The sequence below is a fragment of the Papio anubis genome, chromosome X, assembly GCF_008728515.1.
Source record: "Papio anubis isolate 15944 chromosome X, Panubis1.0, whole genome shotgun sequence".
NCBI classification, from domain to species: Eukaryota; Metazoa; Chordata; class Mammalia; order Primates; family Cercopithecidae; genus Papio; species Papio anubis.
The window spans coordinates 51,856,048-51,875,646 of record NC_044996.1 but is presented as its reverse complement, the minus strand read 5'-3'; the positions used below and the strand labels follow the sequence as shown (position 1 = coordinate 51,875,646).

The 19,599-nt window shown below is 42.7% G+C and overlaps 2 protein-coding genes across 4 annotated transcripts in view; one reads left to right on the top strand and one right to left on the bottom strand.

Annotated features, from left to right (window-relative positions):
* The window catches only part of TRMT2B (tRNA methyltransferase 2 homolog B), a 102,099-nt gene that overhangs the window by 21,485 nt on the left and 61,015 nt on the right, over positions 1-19,599 (bottom strand). The window contains exon 16 of one of the 3 annotated variants that reach the window (XR_002519421.2): positions 13,625-13,658. The exons of the other annotated variants lie outside the window; for them this stretch is intronic. The gene's annotated coding sequence lies outside the window, so the exon portion shown is untranslated. The remainder of the gene's footprint in view (positions 1-13,624; positions 13,659-19,599) is intronic. 3 annotated transcript variants of the gene reach the window in all.
* ARL13A (ADP ribosylation factor like GTPase 13A) lies at positions 497-19,273 on the top strand. Its single transcript, XM_031660644.1, has 9 exons — positions 497-598; positions 2,072-2,144; positions 2,523-2,593; positions 14,257-14,506; positions 15,711-15,816; positions 16,291-16,457; positions 17,090-17,180; positions 17,280-17,460; positions 19,248-19,273. Exons 2-8 carry the CDS (start codon positions 2,086-2,088, stop codon positions 17,406-17,408), a joined length of 873 nt encoding a protein of 290 aa, XP_031516504.1. The 5' UTR covers positions 497-598; positions 2,072-2,085; the 3' UTR covers positions 17,409-17,460; positions 19,248-19,273.

Here is a 19,599-nt window from a genome sequence, read left to right as displayed (position 1 = left end):
TATGATACAGTTTGGCTAGAAGAGATACCCAGAGCAGAGGCAGTTTCTCTGGTACCTGAGGTCTGCAAGACCTTTGACCTAATACAACTCTGAAGCCAGAATGCCTAGGTTTGAATTCTGGCTTTACTATTTATTAGCTAGGTAACCTTTGGCAAGTTATGTAACCCCTTTGTGAACAACTTCATCTCTGAAAAGTAGGAATGATAGCCCCTACTTTGCCATGTTGTAGTAAGGATTAAATGAATTAATGTGTATAAAGTGCTTTAATGAGCCCTGGCACACAGTAAATTCTATATAAATATTTTTTAAAATGAATAAAAACTATGATGACTAAAAGTTCCTTTAGTAATTATCTAAAATCATACAAGGTAAGGAGATATAAGTTTGGTTGCTATGAACCAGGTAGTTGTTGCCATAAACATGTCAGTACCTTGACAACCATTATTAGGACATTGCCATAGCTTTTATAAGTGGACAGCCTGAGCTGTGTTAATCTGACAAGAAGGCTAGAAAGCTCAATGCATCTTCCTATTACTCTGCATATCTTATGTCTTCCATCCAAAAAGAATCAACTTATCAGATAAATAACCACCTCATGGTAAGCAAAATATGTCACTATCTTCATTTTACAGATAAGAAAAGAAATTTGGAAATGATAGGTTTAGTTGAGGTGATTTCACTTCAGGTTACCCAGAAGAGGCACTAGAAATAAAGGATCAGACCAGTCATCCCTAATTCAATCATTTTCCCAGTTGGGTTATCCTACCTACCCTTCCTTATAAAGGAAGAACTTGTGTGATGCCAATTTGACACTTCTTAGTGGCACTGACAAACACAGAGAGCCTGACATCAAGTTAGAAGGCTCTGCCAATTATTAGGAAACAGACATGAAGCAGTTACTGGCCTCTTCTCCAAGGGAGATGGCTATCATAGAACCCAGACAATTAGGCTCTGATGTTTCAGGCTCCTGGTCATATCAGCTTCATGTGCAAAACTGGAGTAAGGCTGGTTTTGATCACAGGCCATATATAAGGTTTCTCTTTTGTCTGGCATAAGCCAGAGCCATTATCCAGGACGTCTTTATGGGAAACCTAATGATCTCCTAGGGCGTGAGCTGTGCTATAACAAATGCTATGAAATGTGAGTATTTTGGAATGGCAACTCTCCAGACCAGTAAATGACTGGATGACTCTGCAGAACCCTGATAAATTATCCCTTAATAAGCTAGCACATAAACTGTGCTCATCAGATAGCTAAGCAAGGCCCATCTAAGCATCAATTGAAGTACTTTGCTAACCCAGCCAGGGCTTCCTCCAATTCTGGGCTTCAACATATAGTTGTCCCTCAGTAAACTTGGGGGAAATGGGCTCCTGGACCCCCTCATATACCAAAATCTGTGCATTCTCAAATCCTGCAGTTGGCGCTATGAAACCCATATATATGAAAAGTTAGCCCTGCATATACATGGTTTCACATTCACAAATATCCTCATTCGGTCGAAAAAAAAAAAAAAGCCTGGTATAAGTAGACTCATGCAGTTCAAACCCATGTTGTTCAACGGTCAACTGTAATTAGTCACTAGGGAAATATAAATAAAAACCTACCTCACACCCACTAGGATAGCTGTAAACAAAAAAACAAGCATTACTGGTGGGAATGTAAGATGTTGTAGCCATTTTGCAAAACAGGCTGGCAGTTCCTCAAGAGGTTAAATATAGATTTATTACATAACCCAGCAGTAATACTCCTAGGTATATACCCAAGAGAAAACATATCCACACAAAAACTTATATACAAATGTTTATAGCAGCATTATTCATAAGAGCCAAAAAGTGGAAACAATCCGCTTTCCATGGATGAACCTTGAAGTGATTGCCTAAATTATCCTTTTTACTTAGGCATTCACTTCTAAATCCAGCTGTGCATTGACATCACCTGGGAAGCTTATGCAGCTCCCTGGCAATCTTTGAGGATGGGACACCTGGATTAATGTTTGAAATCTGACTGACTAAAGGCTCAGTGTTTATAATGGAACTTATTTCTTATTTTCTTTCTTCTCTTAATATTTAAGAACTAAGATGAATCATGTTCCGGCTTTTGACCTCCTGCTGCTCTTGGCTAAAGACAACAGAAGAGACACGAAGGTAATATTACAATTATTTCCCTAGGCCTATTCCACTATTTCCTCCCACAAATCTGCCCATAGTCCCTCAAGGTACAAATCTTCATAATATATATTGTTAGTTGAAGTGATTAAGCAGTTGTTTGTAAGATTGGGAGCAGGGTTGAGGAGGGATGGCCAATTGTACAAGGTTAAGCGAATCAGGGAAGAAAAGCATCCTTGGGGGCTTTGATGAGGGACTCCCATACCACCTTCTACTGCTTTGGCTGGGCCTTTTATGGTACATGCATTGAGATTACTGCAGGCAGAATCCCAAACACTAAGGAAGAGTATAACTCTCTGTTTAGCCTAAAACCTAACTGTTTTAAGACTTTGGCTCATTTTTCTTTTTCATTTCTAGGAATGTGACCATCCCTATCATTGGCTTGAACAACTCAGGCAAAACTGTTCTTGTGGAGGCATTCCAAAAATGTAAGGAACTGAGAGCATTAGATACTGGTGTGGGTCTCCCATGGACCCCAGAATCCAGTGAAATAATCATTCCTTCCTAGCATTACTTCATGGCCCTCAGTTTCCCTTTTTTTTTTTTTTTTCGCATAAACACCTTCCAACACACACTGTCTCTCTCCCTCCCTCCCTCCCTTCCCCACATTATATAAACAGCCTGTTTATGTAATGTCTATCACCTGCTCCCTTTATAAGCTATCCTAATTGAAAGTCCTTTCATAGGGTCAGTATGCATAAGTTCAAACTATGTAAATCATTGCAGTTAATTATGAAGGATAGCATGTTTGAAATGATGTCTAGTTTCAGGGCTCAATTAAAGTGGAATTTGGTCTAGATAAGAGAGACAAGTGTGGGATGATAAAGAAGTTTAATAACATGAAATTCTGTGACAGCTAATATAGAGAGTTGAAGCTTGAGAAATGTTGTCAGTTCCGATATGTGCAAGTTTAATACCAGGTCTCTAGTTCAGTATCTTGACATTTCAAGAAGCAGTGACACAGAATTTCAGAAAGGTACTATACTACTTATTAAGGACCAATCAAAGAAGCCAGCACTGTCTGTCACAGGATGCCCTCCATCCATGTTTACTGAATAAATGAAGTAGTATGATGACGTGGTTGAGTTTTATCTAACCTGGCATCCCTGATGCCAAAAAAGGCTAACCTGACTCCTCTGCCACTGACCTACCTGAAGTGCTCATCAATTTCCTTGAACTACAGCAGGAGCCTTCTGGCTGATCTTGTCATCTCCAGTTGTCCTCCCAGTATTCAATCCACATAGCTACCAGAAGGACTTAATACAAAAGTCTGATCATGGCACTTCCCTGCTCAAAACTGTTCAATGCCATTATCTTCAAGATAAAACTCAAGTTTCTTAGCAGCACACAAAGCCTTCTATGAGTTGGTCCCTGAGTCCTCCTCCAACTTCATTTCCCATGCTCTCTGCACATGCCCTCTGATACCGCCACAACAAATGACTTGCCATCCCCCTTTTCTAGTTCTGTACATGTTATCCCACTACCTAGCATTTTACCTCTGCCATTATCTACCTGCTAAATCAAAAGCCTCAAGTCACAGCCCAGCTTGACCTCAGGAAAGCCTTCCCTATCAGTGCCCTCCTGCCTCAGCTCCCACTCTTCCATGCATCGCTCTGGCATGCACTTATTACATCATCAGGCAATTGTAAGTCCATCCCCTAAATTGTGAGCCTCTTGAGAGAAATAATGGATTTTTTCCTCTCTGTATCTTTAGCCTGTGGTCTTTTAGCATTTTCAGGTAGGTATTCAATAAATATTCATGGAATGGATGTTCTCCCCCATTCCACCATTCACCTAAGACAACATGTTGCCCAGGCTGGAGCGCAGTGGTGCAATCTCAGTTCACTGCAACCTCCGCCTCCCAGGTTCAAGCGATTCACATGCCTCAACCTCCCGAGTAGCTGGGATTACAGGTATGCACCACCACACCTGGCTAATTTATTTTTGGATTTTAGTAGAGATAGGGTTTCACCATGTTGGCCAGGCTGGTCTGGAACTCCTGGCCTCAAGCAATCCTCCTGCCTCAGCCTCCCGAAGTGCTGGAATTATAGGTGTGAGCCACTGCGCCCGACGACATGTTGCCATTTTCTGTAACAACTTCCTCTGTCCCATTAGCAGCTCCAAGCCTCACATTTTAGCCAATGGGTTCAGCTTTGTATCCCCCCTTGTAGGAAACAAACTTAACTCCTTGCTTCTCCCAATTCTCTGATAGGCAGAAATGTTTAAGAAGGTAAATAGCAGCAGGAAAAATCCAGGAGCCAGCAAAAATCACAAGATTATTGAAAAAAGTGGGGATAATTTTCTAGAGCCCCAACTCAACCTCATCCCTGGATTCCCTTTTGTCTGGGTGGGCCCTAGGAATCCATATTTTAAGAACTCCTCAGGGGTTTCTGATGGCCAGCCAGCTTTTGGAAGCACTCACCTGCAATTACCGGTATGCTATTTTGCCTGTGAGAATACTGTCTGTTTCCCATTTTAATTCCTAGAGGACACTGCCTAAAATCTATTTATTTTGTTACTGCATAACTTGCCTTGTTCTCAGTGAATATCTGGGGGATTATTCATAAATCTATTGGTTGTGACTACATTCACAGATAATTTTTTAATGGGCACTGATATCACATTCTGAAGAATGTCTCAGGCCACCTCTGTCTATGCAGGACCATCAGAATCAATCTAGTAGGTTACTCTGTGCCCAAAATTGAATAATTTACCTCCCTTGTCCCTGCAAATGTTTTGTTGTTGTTGTTGTTTGTTTTTTGTGATGGAGTTTCACTCTTGTTGCCCAGGCTGGAGTGCAATGGAGCAATCTCGGCTCACTGCAACCTCAGCCTCCTGGATTCAAGGGATTCTCCTGCCTCAGCCTCCAAGTAGCTGGGATTACAGGCATGTGCCACCACGCCCAGCTAACTTTTTGTATTTAGTAGAGACAGGGTCTCACCATATTGGTCAGGCTGGTCTCAAACTCCTGACCTCAGGTGATCCACCCCCCTCGGCCTCCCAAAGTGGCGGGATTACAGGCTTAAACCACTGTGCCCAGCTGCTGCGAATGTTTTTAAGCTGATTGCCAAGAACAGATAATTGCCTAGGAAGGAAATGCCCGTCTGCAAGTAATACTGTGAACACTTGAAGACACCAGCTATAAAATATTTTGGCACACAAGACATTTTTAAAAATTTGTTAAATTTGTATGGGTACATTGTAGGTGTATATATTTATGAGATATGTGAGATACGTTGATATAGGCATACAATGTGTAATAATCAAATCAGGGTAAATGGGATATCCATCACCTCAAGCATTCACCATTTATTTGTGTTACAAACATTCCAGTTGTACTCCCTCAGTTATTCTAAATGTACAACAAATTATTGCTGACTATAGTCACTCTGTTGTGCTATCAAATACTAGATCTTAACTATATTTTTGTACCCATTAACCGTCCCATTCCCTCCCCTCACTACCCTTTCCACCCTCTAGTAACTATCCTACTCTCTCTCTCTCTTTTTTTTTTTTTTTGAGACAGAGTCTCGCTCTATTGCTCAGACTGGCGTGCAGTGGCACAATCTCAGCTCACTGCAACCTCCACCTCCTGAGTTCAAGCAATTCTCCTACCTCAGCCTCCCGAGTAGCCAGGGTTACAGGCATGTGCCACCACACCTGGCTTATTTTTGTATTTTTATTAGAGACGAGGTCTCACCATGTTGGCCAGGCTGGTCTGGAACTCCTGATCTCAGGTGATCTGCCTGCTTTGGCCTCCCGAAGTGCTAGGATTATAGGCATGAACCACCACACCCGGCTGTGTTCTTCTACTCTTTATCTCCATGAGTTCAATTATTTTACTCTAGGGCTTCCACAAATGAGTGAGAACATATGAAATTTATCTTTCTGTGCCTGGCTTATTTAAGTTAATATCATGTACTTGTTCTGTCCGTGTTGCTGCAAATGACAATATTTTATTCTTTTTTATGGCTGAATAGTACTCCATTGTGTATAAGTACCACATTTTCTTCATCCATTCATCTGTTGATGGACACTTAGGTTGCTTCCAAATCTGGGCTATTGTGAACAGTGCTGCAATAAACATGGGACACCAGATATCTCTTCGACATACTGATTTCCTTTCTTTTGGATATATACACAGCAGGTGGATTGCTGCATCACATGGTAGTTCTATGTTTAGTTTTTTGAGGAACTTTCATAGTGGAACATAATTTATGTTCTCACCAACAGTGTATGAGGGTCCCTCTTTCTCCACAGCCTTGCCAGAATGATCAATATGCTGAGGAGAAGAATGTATATCCTGCATTCATTGGATGAAATGTTCTGTAAATATCTATGAGGTCCATTTGCTCTATAGTGCAGATTAGGTACAGTGTTTCATTGTTGATCTGGATAATCTGTCCAATGCTGAAAGTGGGGTGCTGAAATCTCCAATTATTACTGTATTGGGGTCTATCTCTCTCTCTTTAGCTCTAATAATACTTGCTTTGTATATCTGGGTGCTCCAGTGTTCAGTGCACATATAATTGTTATATACACTTGCTGAATTGACCCCCTTATCATTATGACATTCTTGGTCTCTTTTTATAGCTTTTGTCTTGAAATCCGTTTTGTCTGAAGTATAGCTACTCCCGCTCTTTTGGGTTTCTATTTGTATAGAATATAATTTTCTATCCCTTTTAGTTTATATGTGTCTTTATAGATGAAGTGTGTTTCTTGTAGGAAACAGATCATGTTGTTGTTTTTTTTTAATCCACTCAGCCACCCTATGTCTTTTGATTGGAGAGTTTAGTCCATTTATATTCAATGTTATTATTAATAAGGACTTACTACTGACACTTTGTTATTTGCTTTCTGGTTATTTTGTGGTCTTTTCCTTCCTTCCTTCCTGTCTTCCTTTTTGTGAAAGTGATTTTCTCTCGTAGTATGTTTTGATGTATTGCTTTATATTTTTTGTCTATCTGTTATAGGTTTTTTGATTTGAAGTTACCATGGAGCTTGCAAATAACTTTTTTTTTTTTTTTTTTTTTTTTTTGAGACGCTCACTGCAAGCTCCGCCTCCCAGGTTTACGCCATTTTCCTGCCTCAGCCTCCCGAGTAGCTGGGACTACAGGCTCCCGCCACCTCGCCCGGCTAGTTTGTTTTTTTTTTTTTGTATTTTTTAGTAGAGACGGGGTTTCACCATGTTAGCCAGGATGGTCTCGATCTCCTGACCTCGTGATCCGCCCGTCTCGGCCTCCCAAAATGCTGGGATTACAGGCTTGAGCCACCGCGCTCGGCCGCAAATAACATCTTATAACCCATTTTTTAAAATATTCACCCACTGCCCCCTGGAGACCCCATTATTTTAAACTGATGAAAAATGTGATTGCAAAAACAAGCAAAGAGAAAACTAATATTAATTGTACACTTTAACTTCATCCCCTCTGCTTTGTAACTTTTTGTTGTTTCTATTTATATCTTATTATACTGTCTTTAAAAGTTGCTGTAGTTGTTACTTTTGATAGGTTCATCTTTTATTCTTTGTACTGAAGCTATGAGTAGTTTACACACCACAATTACAGTATTATAACAATACTCTGTATTTGTCTGTGTGAGTTGCTGTTACCAGTGGGTTTTATACCTTCAGGTGATTTCTTATTGCTCATCAACATCCTTTTCTTTCTGATTGAAGTACTCCCTTTAGCATTTCTTGGAGGAGAGGTCTGGTGTTGACAAAAATCCCTCAGCTTTTGTTTGTCTGGGAAATACTTTATTTCTCCTTCATGTTTGAAGGATAATTTTGCTGGATATAATATTCTAGGATAAAAGTTTTTTTCCTTGATATACTTTAAGTATATCATGCCACTCTCTCTTATTTCAATCTTTGTTAAACTTATCCGATAGATTCTGAGTTCCTTCTTTGTGTTATCTTGGATTTCATTGATCTTCCTCAAAACTATTTTGAATTATCTGTCTGAAAGGTCACTTATCTCTGTCACTCCATAATATGTTACTGGTGCCTTATTTAGCTCTTTTGGTGAGGTCATTTTTCCTGGATGGTCTTGATGTTTATTGATGTTCATCAAAGTCTGGGCATTGAAAAGTTAGGTATTTAATCTATGCAGACTGGGGTTGTTTTTACCCATCCTTCTTGAGAAGGACTCAAAGGGAATTGAGTGTTGTGATCAAATCTTTGGTCACTGAAGCTGTATATGCATTAGGGGACACCCTAAGCCTAGTAATGCTGTGACTCTTATAAAGCTGTAGAGGTACCATTTTGGTGGTCTTGGGTAAGATCTGAGAGAATTCCCTGGTTTACCAGGCAAAGTCTCTTGTTCTTTTCCCTTACCTTCTCCCAAGCAAATGGAGTCTCTCTCTCTCTCTGTGCTGAGCTGCCTGGAGTTGGGGAAGGGGTGATACAAACACTCCTGTGGCCACCACCACTGAGACTGTGCTGAGTCACACATGAAGCCAACAGTACTGGGTCTCACCCAAGGCCTGTGGCAACTATTTCCTGGTTATCCCTGATATTTATTCAAGGTCCAAGGGCACTTCAGTCAGTAGCTGATGAATCCTGCCAGGAAAGGGTATTTTCCTTCAGTGTAGCAGGTTCCTTTCTGGCCCAGGGTGGGTCTAGAAATGCCACCAGGAGCTAGGGCCTGGGGTCAGGGGCTTTAGAAATCTGCTTGGTGCTTTATTTTACTGGGGCTGAGCAAGTACCCAGGTTGCAAGACAAAGTCCTCTCTATATTCCTCTCTCCTTTCCTCAAGCAGAATTGGCCATCACAGCCCCGAGCCCATAGTGACTATAGCCTGGCTACCACCAATGTTTATTCAAGGCCTGAGCTCTTTAGTTAGCAGGCAGTGAGTCCTGCCAGGCCTGGGTCTCTCTCTTCAGGGCAGCGTTTTCCTTTCTGGCCCAAGGTGAGTCTAGAAATGCCCTCCAGGAGCCAAGGCCTGGAATCAGGGACTTTAGGAGTCTGCTTGGTGCTGTATTTCACTGTGGCTGAGTTAGTACTGAAGTTGCAAGACAAAGTCCTTTTTACTCTTCTCGCTCCTTTCCTCAAGCAGGAGTCTCTCCTGATGGCCACCACTGCTGAAAATGTGCTGGGTCACACCTGAAGCCAGCACAATACCAGGTCTTGCCCAAGGCCCATGGTGACTGCTGCCTGGCACTTGCTTGGGATGTTTACTCAGGCCTAAGGGCTCTTTAGTCAGGTGGTGGTGAATCCTGTCAAGACTGGGTCCTTCCCTTCTGGGCACTGGGTTCCCTTCTGGCCCAGGATGGGTCTAGAACTGTCATCGGGGAGCCATGGCCTGAAATGGGGGCCTCAGGACTCTGCTTGGTACTTTATTTTCCTGTGGCTGAGCTGGTATTCAAGTTGTAAGACAATGTTCTCTTTACTCTTCCCTCTCCTCCTGGAGCTGCAAGCTGTGCTGCCTGGCACTAGGGGGAGGGGTGACACAAGCACTTCCCTTAGTCACTCTGGCTGGTGACTCACTAGGTTGCATGCCCCCTAAGTCCTTGGCTCCAAGCCCATCACAGTACCAGGACTTGCCCAGGAACTGCAGTCCTTGTGGCCTGGACTGCCTTTCAAATTTATTTAGCACCCCAGAGCACTTCAGGCCATGGTGGCAGGGCTTGCTGGAACTCAGGTTCCAACTGTTGGAATGGGCAATTTCCCTCTGGCTAGGGCTGGTCTAAATGCTTCCTCCATAAGTGCTAGGCAAATTCTGCCCTATGTAGTTTTCTGCTGTGACAGGGCAGCACTGAGTTCCAATCCAAAGTCCTACAATCACTGCACTCTCTCTTCCAAGCACAGATTCTCTCTCTGTGCCATGTGGTGCTGCCAGGGGATGAGGAAAGGGTGGTACTGGTGATTCAAGACTGTCTTTCCTACCCTCTTCAGTGCCTCTTTCCTTGACATGATGTTATAACCAAGGTGGGGTGCGAGGGCTCATGCCTGTAATCCCAGCACTTTGGAAGGCCAGGGCAGGCAGATCGCTTGAGCCCAGGAGTTCAAGACCAGCCTGGGCAACATGCTAAAACTGTCTACAAAAAAAAAAAAAATACAAAAATTAGCCAGGTATGGTGACACATGCCTATAATCCCAGTGACTCAGGAGGCTAAGGTGGGAGGATCACTTGAGTCTAGGATGTCAAGGCTGCAGTGAGCTGAGACTGAGCCACTGCACTCCAGCACGGGCAACAGAGTGAGACCCTGTCTCAAAAAAAGAAAAAAATACAGATGTTATAACCAGGTACTATGATCGCTCACCTGATTTTTGGTTCTTATGAAGGTGCTTTCATGTGGATAGTTGTTCAATTTGGTGTTCCTGCAGGGGTGACCATCACTGAAGGATTCTATTTAGCCATCTTATGCCACCTCCTCCAAGTCATTATTTTTGACACCATTCACTAAAACTCTTTTGTCTGGCATGGTCATGTAAGGCAAGAAGAAACCCAACCACTGGCACAAGCAGGTGCCCTAAATGAGGACATTTAGACTAGTGCCTTTCAAACCTGGCTATATATTTCAATCACCTGGGGAGCTTTTTAAAAAAGTCACGATGCTTCAGCCCCACCCCAGATCTATGGACTCAAACCCTAAGAGAACGAGGCCTGGGGATGGCTGGGTGTGGTGGCTTACGCCTGTAATCCCAGCACTTTGGGAGGCCGAGGTGGGCGAATCACCCAAGGTCAGGAGTTTGAGACCAGCCTGACCAACATGGTGAAACCCCGTCTCTACTAAAAATACAAAAATTGGCTGGGTGTGGTGGCGGGGGGCTGTAATCTCAGCTACACAGGAGGCTGAGGTAAGGGAATTGCTTGAACCTGGGAGGCAAAGGGTGTAGTGAGCCGAGATGGTGCCACTGCACTCCAGGCTTAAAAATAAATAAATAAATAAATAAATAAATAAATAAATAAATAAATACAATGCTCTACAGGTGATCATGGAGAACAGTGAATACTGAGAACCAGTAACCGTAACCAGAGTCACCTGGAGAGCTTTCAACCCTACTGACAGGGGACCTGGAGATTCAAAAACTTTGGTCTGGGAAGGGCCTATGGAATCTACAGTTTCCATTTTTTTTTCTTTTCTTTTTTTTTTTTGAGAGAGTCTCACTCTGTCACCCAGACTGGGGTGCAGTGGTACAGTGGTGTGATCATGGCTCACTACAGCCTTGATTGCCCAGGCTCAAGCGATCCTCCCACCTCAGTCTTCCAAGTAGCTGGGATTACAGGTGTGTAGCATGGAATCTGTATCTTAACAAGCTCGTCAGATGATGCTGAGACATAATCAGGCATGAGTTTCATGGCTCTCTAGGGTAGTGGTACTCAAGCTTTAAAGTGCAGAAGACTCACCTCAGGATTTTGTTAACCATAGGGAGTTCATTAAACATGCAAATACTTGTGTTCCAAGCCTAGAGGTTTTGATTCATTTGGTCTGGACTAGGCTTTAACAATCACCCCTGCATAATTCTCAATTATATGGTGCCCGGACCATGCTTTCTGAAACACTTCACTAGGGATACAGAGATGAATCAGACTCAGTACCTGTCCTTAGAGTGTTTATACTTTAATAGAGGAAATAAGATAAATGTAAATTGTCAGGGAACAACTGCTCACAGCATCTAGGGTTCACCAACAATAGAATGCACTAACTGAAGGAACTGGTAAGGTTTCAAGCAAAAAGAAAAAGAAAACTAAGGAAAAAAATTTTTTTCTCTGACAGGGCAAAAAAATATATAAAGCTTTTCTTGATGAAGGAAACTCTAATATTACCTTTAGAGTTTTAACCTAGTCACTTTTTTTTTTTTAATTTGAGACAGACATCTTGCTCTGTCGCCCAGGCTGAAGTGCAATGGTGAGATCTCAGCTCACTGCAACCTCTGCCTCCTGGGTTCAAGTGATTCTCCTGCTTCAGCCTCCCGAGTAGCTGGGATTACAGGTGCCCGCCACCACGCCTGGCTAATTTTTGTATTTTTAGTGGAGACAAGGTTTCACCATGTTGGCCAGGCTGGTCTTGAACTCCTGACCTCAGGTGATCTGCCTGCCTCGGCCTCCCAAAGTGCTGGGATTACAGGTGTGAGCCACCATCCCTGGCCCACTTACTATTTTTGAGTAGTCTAATACAGATATAGCAAATATCACATCAAAGTTGTGGCTGAAAATTATTTTATCTGAAAGCTATAATTTAAAAGTTCATTGCCTAACACGAAATCAGAAGAGATGTTATGAAAATCACATTTAAACATAATAATAATGTATACATACACATACATATATATGTATTCTCATTTCCAAAGACCCAAAAGCATATTACTAACTTTTCACATTAATGACTCATTTTGGCAGTCCTATGGAAAATGTCACATGCAGATCTAAGACTACAAATAAGAAGTTATGAATTCTAGTCTTAGTGCTCCCAGGTATGGGTATAGAGAATATATAAAGTCATTTTGCTACTAATGTGGGAAGAGAGCTAGGCTAGAATGGTCAGTTCAACAGACTGGAATGCATATAAATGCTGCCGTTTTCCATTTTCATTCTTTTTGTTTGTTGTTTGTTTGTTTTTTTGAGATGTAGTTTCACTCTTGTCCCCCATGCTGGAGTGCAGTGGTGTGATCTCAGCTCACCGCAACCTCTTTCTTCAGGGCTCAAGCGATTCTCCTGCCTCAGCCTCCCAAGTAGCTGGGATTACAGGTGTGTGCCACCACACCTGGCTGGGTTTTTTTTTTTTTTTTTTTTTGTATGTTAGTAGACATGTGGTTTTGCCAGGGTGGCCAGGCTGGTCTTGAACTCCTAACCTCAGGTGATCCGCCCACCTCAGCCTCCCAAAGTGCTGGGATTACAGGCGCGAGCCACCGTGCCCAGCCAAGACTGCCGTTTTCAACTCCATTTCTATGGGAGCTGAATGAGGTATGGAATTCCCTGTGAGATTTTATGTTCTGGCTATAGCTTTTCAAAGGAAAATGTGTCTAAGTCTAGCATGGTTTCTTGGAAGAGATATGTGGAAGACAACTTCATACCTTCATCTACAGTAACAATCACCATAAACATTTATTGAACACTTACTTTGTGTATGGTAATACAAACATCCTCCCTCATATAGCTTATGTTTTAGTTGGAGAGACAAAGTAAGCACAAAAAGAGGTGAAGGACCAGCTCAACAGACCATGTGCTCAACAAGAGAGAGAGAAGTGCGAAGTGGACAGGCCAGAGAAGTCTTCCTAAACAGTACTTGAGCTGGGTATTGAAGGGTGGGAGAGAAGGACCTTCTGTTCATTCATTCATTTATCAGATTAATTCAATAATGAATGTGCTTGGCATCATGGATATAATGGTGAATAAATTTCAATAAAATTGAAAGAGTTCCCGTCCTGTTGCAGTTTATAACCCAGATAAATAAACCATAGAATTTACAACACTGTAATATGTGCTATGACAATGGTAAACTCAGAAGAAAGGTACCTTATCCAGATGGCTGGTGGTGTGTGGGAAAACTCTAGAATAAACAAGATCAAAATTGACATTTTAAAAAATAGGCATTAACTGAGCAAAGAGTAGAAGTGTTCTAAGCAGAGAGAATGACATCTTGTAAAATCCCAGGGCAAGAGAAAGCATGACATTGATGTAGAGTGGGAGAAGTAGGGGCAAAGGAGCCAAGGGAAGAACAGATTTGGTATGTACCAGGGACAGTGTGGACACCCGTCAGGTTATAGCACTAGGAGATAGGTCTGGCAGGTTAGGAGGTGAAGGAGTCTGTATTATATCTGGAAGCAGTGGACACGCACTAAAGGTTACTGAGCCAGGAGAGGATAGTATGGGTAAAGCGATTATTTAGGAAGATAGTACCCAAGTATGGGCAGGGTGGCAGGATGCTTCAGTGGGATTTCTCAGAGCAGGCTCTAGTCAGGGTTCAACAAATTATTTGATCTAACTATATTTCCCTACTTTGTGATTGCTTTTCCTCTCTTCCCCTCTGCATAGTACTTCCCAGTAGGATAGACAACTGTATGAAATCGGAACTGACTCTACTGCTGTTAGATGAGTATGGAGTTTCCATCTAAGTGATTGCTTCTCCTCTTTTCCCCTATGCATAGTACTTCCCAGTAAGACAGACCATTGTATGAAATCGGAACTGACTACACTTTTGTTAGATGAGTATGAACTTTCCATCTACGACCTGAATGGAGATCTGAAGGGCCGGGAAGCATGGCCAAACTACTATGCACAGGCCCATGGGCTTGTTTTCGTCCTGGATTCCAGTGACATAAGACGCATGCAGGAAGTGAAGATCATCTTAACACATCTGCTGTCTGATAAAAGAGTGGCAGGGAAACCCATCTTACTGTAAGATTCTGCCTTTATGTCCTATTTCCGCTTCCCAATTTGTACCCTTAAAAGTATAGAAATGGGGCCGGGCGCGGTGGCTCAAGCCTGTAATCCCAGCACTTTGGGAGGCCGAGACGGGCGGATCACGAGGTCAGGAGATCGAGACCATCCTGGCTAACACGGTGAAACCCCGTCTCTACTAAAAAATACAAAAAACTAGCCGGGCGAGGTGGCGGGCGCCTGTAGTCCCAGCTACTCGGGAGGCTGAGGCAGGAGAATGGCGTAAACCCGGGAGGCGGAGCTTGCAGTGAGCTGAGGTCCGGCCACTGCACTCCAGCCTGGGTGATAGAGCGAGACTCCGTCTCAAAAAAAAAAAAAAAAAAAAAAGAAAAGTATAGAAATGAAGGGTTGGGTGGTCCCTTTGTCACACCCAGCTAGGCCTTCTGTTCCCTTAGGCTCAGGGAGGTAAAGCGGCCCAATTCTCTGGGGTCTGTTCTCAAGAGCTACTTTCTACCACACACTGCCATGGGGGACATGTTACCTAACTGTACAAAGGTAATTTTGAAGGGAAGCATCAAAAGGAAATGAAAAGCGGAATCCACCACCTCCACCCCTTGACTCTTCCTGAATACTACCTTCCTGGATTTGCTTATTATCTTTTCTGGTTTCGGTCTCTGATCCTGAAACCTCATGATAGCAGAGAACCCCTATCTTGTACAATCGATGCCAATGACCTCCTCTCTGATCAGATTGCTCAAAAGTTACATAACTAGCACTTATTCCAGGGTGACAATGCAGGTGGCCAGTCAATTCTCATCCCCGCCCCCAACTCCCTTTATGCCTCTTTCATTCCTCATTAGCAACCCCAACTAGAGCATGAACAGAGTTTGGGAAAGGATGTAAAAACTCCAAATCTGTTCATAGCCCAGTTAGCAATTCTAATTAAAGCTTGATAGCATAATGTAGGGGAAGTGAGAAATGAGCCCTGGGGGGACTATCGTGGATTCAAATGATTTGTGCTATACTTTCCTTCATTGGGAGTTGGCTAGAAAAATGTCTAGCTCATCTCATTAGGTATGTCTTTAAACCTAATTCCTGGATATGTAGCAGTTATAGTAGAATTTGTTCTCCTCCTCTTTCCCTTCTTTTCTCGCCTTTTGCTTCTATTTTGGTTTCACTCTTGCACTCTTTTTTCCTCCCTCTCTCATATGCTCTGTTTTAGCTTAGCAAACAAACAAGACAAGAAGAAAGCCCTCATGCCTTGTGATATTATTGACTATCTACTTCTAAAGAAGCTAGTGAAAGAGAATAAGTGCCCATGCCGAGTGGTAAGTGTCAACCCCTTCCTTCCCTCTTCCTCTGGAGCCCAGCAGATGCAGCCCTTGGCCCATTCTATAATCAGCCCCATATGTTGGGTTTGCAACAAAGTCTCTCGCTGTCAGGCAACACCCATAGTGATTCCTGACTTGATGGTGGTAACAAATATTGCATTCTGCCTTCAAAATAGTTCTGTAAAGTGGACACATGAATATCCCCATTTTATGGATAAAAAAGCCAAGGCTCAGAGACTCTATGTGACTTGCTCAAGGTCACACACCCCAGACACCACAACCACTTTATTAAAGGACCTCAGCTTTATTATGCTTTCTCAGATGTGAATGCTGAGTGTCTCCTAGAAGTCTCAGAGCCTCTCTAGGCATAGCAGAGCTTATGTGTTCCTCCACTGTTTGAATGAGAGTGACTGGTTCTGTGGGCCCCAGGGGTCCCAGGCTCCAGGTCTGCATCCTTCTCTTCTGTCACAGGAGCCATGTTCAGCCATCAGAAACCTTGAAAGAAGAAACCATCAGCCCATAGTTGAAGGACTGCGCTGGCTATTAGCTGTCATTAATACCTGCCAACTACCACCTACCTCGAGCATCTCAATCTCCAAGAATAACACAGGCTCTGGAGAAAGATGCTCATCACACAGGTACTGAGATGCCTCCATGAGATTTACTGATAAGAAAAGCAACAGGGATCAGTCTTTCTCACAAGCGAGGAGTTCTGGGAGGTGCTTGGATTCTGGGTGGCACTGAGCAAGTCTCTTGATATCATTGGCTCAAATGGGGCTACGGCAGTGCCCACCAACACTCCAACATTGTTAGGTACACCCCACCCCTGGCATAACTTGAGTGGTCATGTGAGGGGAATGATTTTCATAAAGGTAAGCCAACCTATCAGCATTACGGCCTCCCCAAAACAGGGTTTCTAATCTCTGATTTGCCATGTGGAAGAGAAAATGAACATAAGCCTCTTAAAGAGCCTACTGGCATTATTCTACGGATGAATGCCATGAACCTACTCCAGATTCTCAGTGTCTAGTTCTACAATCCTCCCAATAATGAGGAATGATGGGAGAGGACAGAAATGTTGAAAAGAGGAAAAAGAAGAAGAAAATAGGAGGTGATCAGAGTTTTGAGGAGCAAAAGGCCTAAACATCCTCCTGCTCTGTTGTCACATTGCCCAAAGGCATATGGCAGGGATGGGGTAGTAGCTGCACTAGATAAAGAAGCTTGAAGTGTGTCTGTTTCTACTACTCTTATCCTTTCTATCTTCCCCCAGCTTATCCACCAGAACAGGAATGTCAAAGGAGAAAAGACAGCATCTAGAACAATGCCCAACAGAAGCTAAGCCTCTAAAGTCAATCCTACAGGTAAATGGCCCTTTAAATGTTAATACTCAGTGACCAATCCCTGAACACGTGGACACCAACTAACTTCCCCATCCCCTCCCCCATCTTCTTGCTGTACAGAAAGAAGGTACAAGATTACGCCCTAAAAAGAATATGTCAGTAACATTTGCTTTAGATGAACCCATGAAAGAAGGTGAATGTTCTAGGAGAACTAGAGTTCAGAACACTACGAAGTTTCACTACAATTGAAGGAGTGACTTATAGACTCCAGCTCCATACGTTGATGACAATATTTTTGAAGGTAATGCTGGATCAGTGGTTAGAGAAGAAAATTTACATAGGCCTTCCTTAACAATTTCTACAATAGTATTCCAATTTTGAGCCTGAAATTCTTTCCTCACTCTATGGTTGGTGATTAGGAGAAGAGAAATAGAAGAAGTACAGGAAGGGTGCTTGGGTACCATCTTCTGGTAGTCCAGCATGATGCCCCAGCACTGGCTGACACAAGATCTTTAGATGGCTATAGGGTTATCTTAAAGTTTATGATTCCAGTGGTGGAAGTACAAGAACTTTATATATATATATCTCATATATATATATATATATATATATCTCAAGAACTTTAAAAACATGAATACACTATGAACTAGTAATCTCAATTCTTGAGCTGTCTCCAAGGATAGTTACACAAGTACCCAAAAAACGACCCTCAAGGATGTTTAATCACAGCACTGTGTACAATAACTAAAAGTGGGAAACAGCCTATATGTCCAACAATGGAGAATGGCTAAATAAATTAGGATGCATCTATGCTGTGGAATACTATGCATACATTAAAAAGGCTAATGTGGACTTCTATTTATTGACATGGAAAGTTTTCCACAACCTGGCATTTTTGTTAGGGAAAATAGCAAGTTAGAGTACAGCACGTATAGCAGGATACATATACAGATATAGAAATACCTGGAGGAATATCACTGAAAGATACTAGGTGATTGTGAGATGTAAAAGGCCTAAATGCCTTTCCTTTGGATTTTTTATTATAAATTTTCTTTTTTTGGCCGGGCGTAGTGGCTCATGCCTGTAATCCCAGCACTTTGGGAGGCTGAGGCAGGCAGATCACGAGGTCAAGAGATCAAGACCATCCTGGCCAACATGGTGAAACCCCGTCTCTACTAAAAATACAAAAATTAGCCGGGCGTGGTGGCAAGCACCTGTAGTCCCAGCTACTGGGGAGGCTGAGGCAGAAGAATCGCTTGAACCTGGGAGGCGGAGTTTACAGTGAGCTGAGATAGCGCCACTGCACTCCAACCTGGCGACAGAGCGGGACTCCGTCTCAAAAAAAAAAAAAAAAGAAAAGAAATTTTCTTTTTTTATAATAAGCAGATATCATTTCTCCCAATACAAAAAAAAAGCTATGAGGGCTTAAAGGCTGTAGTTACTGGCCACTCATTCTCAGTATTCCTTAGGACCCCAGTCTCCAAGATTGTTAACTGTCAATATTATAATGTCATCTCAGCTCTGAAAGGGACATGACCTTTTATATCCCTGGCTACCTTGGAGCTTTGGGTTGTTACACCTACATGGAGGGGCTTGGACTTGGCCTGGGCCACTAACAAGGAGACAGACACTGCTCTGGGGACAAGGGGTGAGGATGAGAGTAGAGAGTAGAGTGGAAGGAAGTGGTAGAAGAGGAAGTGTTTTTTTTAAGATATCAGTAACTACCCCTAAATCTTTGTTGAAAATTTAAATCCATTTTCCTTTCTATAACTCCAGAACTTAGGGCAAAAAAAAAAAAAAAAAAGAATGGACATTTGGGACACAGAAAAGATGTTACTGGAAAATTCCTGTGAAGAAGCCTTGGTTCTTATAGTTAATACTACTTAAATGAAGGGCAGAGGGGAGAGAGCAAGAGTGAGAGAAAGTACGACGCCAGGGCAGAGGATGGGCGCCTCGTGGGGTGCAGTTTATACCCTGTTGGAAACTGGCCAATACCCTCCTACCCTGAAATGGTCTGGGAAGGACAGGAAACCTGGCACTTGGCTTCACTTACAATAACTGACCTTTTTCTCTTTTTACTTTCAACAGACTACTAAAGAGAAAAACAGGGAAACCAAAAGAAACAGCTGATATCCCTCCCTCAGCAAACAGGTTCATCTCCAGAACTATCAGGACTACCCGGTTTTTAAATTTCCATTTGATAATATCTCTACACTCCCCATACAACTCCACCTACCCTAATATCACATCCCTGAGAACCCGTTGTTCCTGTATATCTATATTCTAGCCATCAAACCAGTCCTATACTCACTGAGAGGCTCAAGAAGAGTGAGATGGCATCCACTGAGAATGAAGACCACCTTGGTAAAAAAGAACAGAGACTTTACATCTTTGTACCCAGATGCTGCTGACAAAGCTTGTGGACAATAAGTCATGGGTG